The sequence below is a fragment of the Berghia stephanieae genome, chromosome 1 (assembly GCF_034508935.2).
Source record: "Berghia stephanieae isolate SIO BIC M18660-M18661 chromosome 1, UCSD_Bste_1.3, whole genome shotgun sequence".
NCBI lineage: Eukaryota > Metazoa > Mollusca > Gastropoda > Nudibranchia > Aeolidiidae > Berghia > Berghia stephanieae.
The window spans coordinates 117,928,470-117,936,910 of record NC_088360.1 but is presented as its reverse complement, the minus strand read 5'-3'; the positions used below and the strand labels follow the sequence as shown (position 1 = coordinate 117,936,910).

General features: G+C 35.5%; 1 protein-coding gene across 1 annotated transcript in view; it reads left to right on the top strand.

Moving 5' to 3' along the window:
- The first annotated feature begins 801 nt into the window (after nucleotides 1-801).
- The window catches only part of LOC144962886 (uncharacterized), a 14,128-nt gene continuing 6,488 nt past the window's right edge, over nucleotides 802-8,441 (top strand). Inside the window, exon 1 of the mRNA XM_078896251.1 lies at nucleotides 802-1,880. Within this exon, the coding sequence (XP_078752377.1) occupies nucleotides 1,557-1,880 (324 nt within the window). The 5' untranslated portion in view covers nucleotides 802-1,556. The remainder of the gene's footprint in view (nucleotides 1,881-8,441) is intronic.

The following is an 8,441-nucleotide window of genomic DNA, read 5'->3' as shown; positions in this document are numbered from 1 at the left end:
AAGAAGGAGAAGAAGAAGAAGAAGAAGAAGAAGAAGAAGATGCCTTTGTATGAAAATGACATTGCTTTTTTGTTTTTTATAGTTTCAGATTTTTGTCATGTTTTCGTCTTTTTTATTTATGAAGTGGTCGAGTTTATTAGATTTTTCACAAACACTCGGAGGACCAGTTTTAAACACACTGTCGGCGTCTCGTTTATTTTTCAAAGAATCTCAGCCCATATTGATTGCCTATATCACCGCGTTGCACCGCAGTGTGGTTTATTTATATGTAGTTTTTGTGGGGACTTTCTTTTTTTTTTTTTTTTTTTTGGGGGGGGGGGGGTAGGAGGGGGGCTAGGTAAGGGTTAATGAAAATTTCATATAGTGTTAAATTATAAAAAGTGAGTAATTAACCTTTTGAAAAAGAAGGTGCAGAAGGTGCATAAACACGGGAAATAACAATGAATTGGAAATGAGCTAACGACTGGTTATGCTGGATACTTAGATATGATAATTGACAATATATAAAGTATCTGTTCATTTATCCTTTTTGTGTGATCAGTCCTCTTCAAATCGGGCACGTGCGCTTGTGAGCAAGTCAACGACAAACTACTCACTCACCAGTCGTCGAAAAATCGATCTCCGTGACAACCAATGAGAGCTAAGAGAAGCACCGCCTGGAACCGCCTTTTTGGGTATTATTTTAATTGTGTGACAAGACAGTATGGGCGGGGCTTGAATGGGCCACCCTGTTTGGTCCCGTTGTTATTCGTGCACGACACGATCCATACCGCACAACTCAGTCACGCGTGAGTTCCTTAACCGGTAGAAATGATGCTCGTGCCCCGTTTCGCTTTAGTTAGCAGTGACTTTTAACCACAATGTAAACAAGCTGTTTCCATTAAATAACTGATTACATGTAGTGGGGAGTATTTAACTATGGAAGTGTCTGCCTAAGGTGTTTGTACACAAGTTCATTAGGAGGACCGTTATTACACCTAAGGAGTATTATGACTTGACGTGCCGTCGTGAGATATAATTTATTAAAAAAGGAGTTATATACAACTTCCGAATACACTCCATTGGGAGAAGAGTGAATCGGCATTCTTGAAAGAAAAATTTCTAACTTCCAAGCCAGTCATCGCTTGTGATTGTGTTTTTATATTATAAAATCAAATTATGAAAGTCCAGTCAACTTTAAAAACAAATAACTGTCGCTAGAAACAAAGATAGTGCCTTATCTTATGCGATATACAAATCCTCCAAATTGTGATAATAATTTAAATGAAGCACAGTTCTTAAACGAAACTAAACCAACTGCAAAACTTATGTCCAAACACGGCATGGAGTAAATTAATCGTATTCCTAAAATTTGTCAATCTGACAGAAATAAAAAATAAAGATTATAAAAAATATTAAACAAAAACAAAATAGACCAAAAATAAGCACCAAAAAAAAAAAGAATTGAAATCAGTAGAAGAATAATAAGATAATAAGATCAACAGAGAGGAAAACAAGCTCGACTTAATAACCCAAGAGAGAATTGTGTACATAAGTATTTTATCACGTGATCTGCGATGCTTATCCTACCCCGAACGGATTGTGATATGGTCATGGAATCGACGATCGATCTCAAAAATGTCCCCAAAACAATAGACACCATTTTCTCGGAACCAAACGAAGCTTCGCCAGTTGATACCATTAAAACATCGCCTTCCCCGTCAGGCGATCACCACAATCTATCACCAGAACAACACAGTCAACCACCTTTTCAACAACTTCCACCACCACAACAACACCACCGACGATATCAGCATCACCAAAAAGATTTTCGACAGCATCAACAGCAACCAAGGCAGCCCCATCATAACTGGGACATCAATGACAGCAGCCTTCCTGTGGTAAGATGTGTGTTTGTGTGTGTGTGTGTGTGTGTGTGTGTGTGTGTATTGTTGTTGTTGTTGTTGTTGTTGTGTTGTTTTTTTTTCTTTGTTTTTTTTTTGGTTTTTTTTTTGGTTGTTTTTTCTTTCTTCTTTTTGTTGTTGAAAAGATCAAATTGAGAAACGAGGGAACATGCACTAGTGTAAGATAAAGACCTGAAAAAGGTGTATGATACAGTATCAGACAAAGCAAGAAAGTAAAATAATGCATGAAAGCTTTGTGTCTGGCAATGTTTCATACACACTTTTTCACATCTTTAAGTTATTTTGTTTTCCTGTGTGCGGCTATGTGGTTTTCGAATCGGAAGGTCTTGGGTTTGAGCCTTGTTCGGGCGCATAGTTGAGTCCTTGTAAAAGGCTTTTTGCTCTTATTCTCTCACCATTCTCATGTGCAAAATGAGTACTTCGTCGTTAACAGCGTTGTCTCTGTATGAAAAATCGTAATATCACCTAACAGGCGTCATGTCTCGTGTTGCTTTTGGTTATGGGCCCATTGTAAAGCACTTTGAGCACGTTTAGTGAATTTGCTCTATATAAAAGCTCCCGTTTTAAAAAAAAATCAACTATGAGAACGTTTTCTCTGAAACTAAAAGCAAAGTTATTTCACGTATGATATGTCTGCATTATGTTGTCAACACTCGGGGAGATTAACAGGAACTGATCTTAGAATAAAATGAACGATCTTATGGACACGCAAACTCGTCCTTCAACTGTCAAAACTTTTATTATCACTTTGTCTTAGGTGTGTGTGTCTGTGTGTGTGTGTGTGTGTGTGTGTGTGTGTTGTGTGTGTGTTTTCTTTTTGTCTGTTTGTTTGGATATTTTAAAAAACAATTTGCTTTCTTTTCTTTTGTTTTTTCTTGATTTATTTTTTTTCTTTCAATTGTACACGTTTCATTATTCTATGAAATTTATAATATTTTTTAAAAAAACGAATGATATTTATAATTTATTAATGAAATAGATCTAATATTATATTAAAAAGAAGAAAGAAAGAAAGATTTAAGCATTTTATATAGCGGAATATCCATTTAACGTACTCAAAGCGCTTTATAGGGGTCCCGCCAATAGTAACATTTAACATGTAAGATGAGCAATGACGCCTGTTAGGCGATATTAATTTTATTAACCGACAAAGTCAACGCTAAACGGCCGGGTACTCATTTTACACAAGAGTACTACTAGGGAATGCGATTTACGAGCATTTTTCTAAGGACTCAACTAAGTGTCGCTTAGAGCGGGACTCGAACCCAGTATCTTCCGATCCAAAGGGGAGTGTCATACCACAAGACCACATAGCGGCGCCCATGTAACATTGTCAAAACCTCTATATAATACGGAATAGACCACTTGTCAAATTATCACTATCAATTTCGGGTTCGAACTCCGGATTTCCAAACACTAATACTATAAGTGAATAAACATTTGGCCTTGTTTTTATGTTGTTGTTTTTTTAAAACTCAAACAATACATCTATATCAGTTAACAAAGGAATCAATTACCTAGTCGTCTATCGGGTCGAATGGTTCCGAGTTCAAATCTCGCGAAGTCCCAGGTTTGAGAGTTTTGCCCCAAGGTGATAGTCATTTAAATCAAACGATATGTATTGAAGGACCAGTTTTCTGGCCCAATTTTTAAATACGACTTTTTCAAAAGTACGACAGTTAACTGGTTAATTAATTTAGGGAAAACACGAACCAGCCAGTAATCAAAGCCCTCGTTTACAGCTGAAAATTTACATTTTCATCCATTCTCTCTTTGAGTCTCTAACTTTGTCCTCACTATCGTCCAATTGTTGGGATTCCGAGTTTTAATTTCATGACGGCCAGGAATTTTTAAAATAAACTAATTTAGAAATAGGCTTTGCCCAAAGGGGCCATCCGGGTGTAATGACGTTCAAGATATAAAAGATTTACTAGGCGTTTATCATTTTTATACATTATTTGTACCAAAAAAATCGTTGCGCCGTTCCGAGACTAAACAATGCACACATATCACACAAAAGCTTTATTATCAGGATTTTTAAATTATTTTTTATCTCAAGGTTTTTAGCAGCAAATATCGTTTTTCTCAGACAATGTCAATCTGAAGAATTAAACACAAGTTTTGAAAAACGATAGTCGTAGTATCTGGGAACAGAAACTGCTGCAAGGCACCCGTATTCAAGACTACAAAAAAAAAAATCACAAAACACTGCATTACTTCATCTTTTAACATTTTTATTGGCTCTAGCTTCAGTATTTGAGCCTTGCGGCTATTTTGAATTAAACTAACTACTTAAAATTTGTTTAAGTGAGACTTTGTAAATATCTTTTTTATAGAGTGTTTGTTCATCTTTCTCTCGCATCAAGAGACGAGGTACATTCTTTGATAGATTAACAATGGTTTGCACACTCTTGAAAACACTTCACTCATATTTAGCAATGAAGGTCTAGAGATTCGGTTCGCAGAGGTGGTATAAGAAGTTTGAAGGTACTTTGAGATTAAGCTCAGTTAATCCAATGCTAACCATTTGAGCAACTTTGCCCTAAGTATATTGTTAATGAGTGTCAAAATAATACACAAGAAAAGTGAAATAGATAATAAAAGATAAATGATGAGACTGATGGAAACGATGGATAAAATATCAAAGCCATCTATTACATTTCTAGAGTATACTTTCAAAATGACGAACGCAGTGCAGCACTGAAAATCAGGGACTCGAACCCCGGTCCTTCGACTGAAGGTGCAATGTCTTATCCTCCCGACCATCTCGTCCATCATTAACATCGTCAAATAAAGTTTTATAATTTTAAGTCACCACACCGCCTCTTAAGTTCCTTTGTGTTTAGACGATTAAAAAAATATCAAAATCATATTTTTTTAAAATGGTATCTTACTGTGTTTGTGGACGCATGCCACTTCCTTGTCCATTTAACGAAAACCGTGGAAACATCACCACCTGTAAAGTTTTGTTTTAACTAAGATTTCTTTCTTACTATGTTTTTATTTTGTTTGGATTTAAGCGAGCGCTGAACCAATGCAAATATGAATCTCACAACGCCATGACATCATATGTATTACTGCCATACTCTGTCCAATCACATTTTATACATTTTGGAAAGAATACTTGTACTCAAATTATTAAACTGACCCTCAGCTTGCCAAAAGGTCTCAAACATGAGACTTCCAGAATTTATTAAAGACTTCTTTGTGACATTTTAATAAGTTGAGGGTCATTTTAAACGATCGATAGTTGGATTTTTAAAAAAGTTTTTTGACAAAAATGAATAAAAAATATTTTGTCAGATTAGTCGTTGAACCGTTAAGCGTGATTAAATAATCTAAAGATGTTTAACCACGTCAGAGACAATGGCTTAAAAAGCCGTAACAGTTATGAGTAGCGTTATAGTACAATGGCAAGGGTCCGGCTAAGAACTTTGTATTACTCATAAATCTTTGATTTTCAAATGAAGAAAAAGAAATGAGGAAAAAATACCGTCGTTTGACATTAGCACGTTATTGATAATTCCAAACAAAATTTAGGATTTCGGTATTAAATCATTATTCTATGATTCGAGTCGGAATGAGTGTGGCCTCGTTAACAAATGAAAACCGCTTATTGTTGTCGGTATTTTAAACCACGATTGTTGAATTTCTAAGAATCAGTCAAGCGATTGTTGGGTTTTCATGAGTATTAGTTCAATACTCTTAATATGATACTCAAATAACAATAGAGCAATACTGGAAACGTCTTGAAAGGCGCACGTGCATGTCACTCATACGTGAACTTTGAGTGCTAATCAGGAAGAAACTTGATTGGAAGAAAATGGAGAGTAGAATATCAGCCTGGTTTAATAAATCATTTTGTCATATTGTGACCGTTGAAATTTGTGGTTAGTCTGGTTTGATTGGGGTTAAATTAATTTTTTTAAATGACGCGAATGAATTTTAAGTAGAGATTAAAGAGTAATGCCATTGTATTGGGATGTGGTCGGTAGCTTGCTTTTGGTAATTATTTAATTCATCTGTACATATATTACCAAGATTAAGGTACCGACTTAAGGTCGTACAAGAAAAGAGAATTGATTAAATATTGTCAAATCTACTTTAAATAATGTAAGATGTGACAGTCAAGTACTTAACAATGACGCAAAGTCGTTCTATTTAATAGAAAGAGGGTCTTACTTTCTAATGCTTGTTGTATACAAAAGATCTGAAAGAGTGTAGATATATGAAACAGTGCCAGGCAAAGCAGAGAGAACAAAACAAAAAAAACAAAAACAAAACAAACAAAACAAAACAAACAAAAAATTTAATCCCAAAAATTCAGCCTGCCTCGACTGGGGATCGAACCTCCGATTCCCTGATTAAAAATCAGACGTGCTGCCATTACACCACGGAGATTACGGAGATAGTTGTGACGGTTTAATGTGGTGTAATGGTAGTACGTTTAACCGGAAATCAGGGGGTCTGAGATTCGATCACCAGTCGAGGCAGGCTGGTTATTTTGGGATGATTATTTTTCTTGTATTTTTTAACCTCTGCTCTGTCTGGCACTGTTTCATACACACTTTTTCAGATCTTTATCTTAAACGAGAGCCTTCTCTTTAATTTGTCACTTTGATATTTAAAAAAAATAAGTTTGGAAACAAATACAGTCTATATGATTTGACTTTGGTCGATTTGTAAAAAAAAATTCGCATGCAGCCATGGTAGATCTGTCGCGTTAAATTGCGTTTTGCTACTTCCCTATCTATATTCTGCACTGTCGCCAGTATACGTTTGGTCTCCATTAAGATATCTTTAATAAAATATGTCAATGACAAATCGGGTTTCATTAAATGAACGTTTCTGCATGTAGCGGCACACGCCCTGGTCACAGTCGCCTCTCTTAGACATCACGGATCCAGTGCTCACTCCAATTCCATGCACATGCCTTTTGGCAGAAGGTTAGAGGTCAGCCGATGACTAGTTGGGAGTGCTATCGGTCTATTGTACCAGCGGAAGTCATCTTGTAACAGGAAGTGAAAGGAATGCTGGTATGGAGTCGTCAGTAGCCGTCTTGTTCAAACTAGCCGGTATTTTTCTCAAATTATAACATATCATTATTATTCATCAACACGCGCATGCTCAAAACGATGATTCCATTATTAAAATCTGACGGAGTTCTAATATCTAAAGACTGGCAAATACTGCTATTAACTTTCTTTCTCTTCTATCCCTTTTTTGGAGAAAAAAACACGCATCCCTGTTAATGCCTCACGTGCACTGAGTTCAACCTGTAACCTCACGCACTCGACAAATAATATGATAAACAGTATAAGACGCTCAAACTGATGTTTCATATGGATGTCATAGATTCTGCACTTAAACACACACACACACACAACACACACACACACATTCACACACACACACACACATTTACACACACACACAAATACACACACAAAGGCGGGGGCACCGCTCGGTATGTTCATTGAGCTTAACCATCAACCATGACAATATTATGACTGAGATTTATTCATAGAAATATTTAGAGTCGCCATGTCGAGTTAAGCCTTGAAAAGACTCTCGTTTGTCTAATCTCTTGGAAATATAAATGGCTTGTTTGTAATCGTCAATGTAAACTATCGGTATACAAGTATCTCATGTCGAGTGGTTGAACCATCAAATATCTATTAATTTCTGTGTGGTCGGAGGAGTTATTGTTCGTGATTTTATGAGAAACAGAACGTTAATAAAGGCTATTTCAAAAAGATTTGCTTTGTGCTTGAATGTTTTTTACTAAAAGAATAATTATAATAAAAACAAACCATAAAGACTTTTGATCCGCAATAATAATAATAACAAGAAGCTTAGACCAACTTTGTTTACTGTTGCTTCAATAAATATACTTTAACTTTTGAATGAATTAATTTTAATGATAATGACCTTGCCATTGGTTTCTATATGCTCAGATAAAGGGAATTAATTATTTTAATCACTCTTTACAAACATTCTACATCATTTGAAAATAGAAAACTAAAAAAGCGACTGAATAACTTCTATTTTGAAGCTAATATCAAAATATTTCTTTTAAAAAGAAACAAAAAAAAATAACCCAAAAAAAAAACATCATAAAACGAGACCAAAAAAAAAAGCCAGATCTAAATAATAGACTAAGAGCAGCCAGCAAGATACTGTTTCTATAAATTGAAGAGCTAACATCAAATGACCTGTCATTAGCCCTTTAATATCACGCATGTAAGTGGACTCGAGCCCGCCCAATTTTGGCGCCTATCGGTATCCAGTAACTCTGACAGAAGGGCTGATGATGGCTGATATGAGAGAAAAAAGTACACGATGGAGCAATTTTCAAAACATGGGCCTTATATGGGTTACCTCTTGCGATTGAACAGCAAAGCTTTCCTTTTCACTTTATTAATGAATAAATCCGTATCATTTATCTCTCCCCAAAAAATTGGATTTGATAATAGACAACGCTTCAATGTAAACAAAGTATGATTGTATAAAATAGCCATATATAACTTATGACTT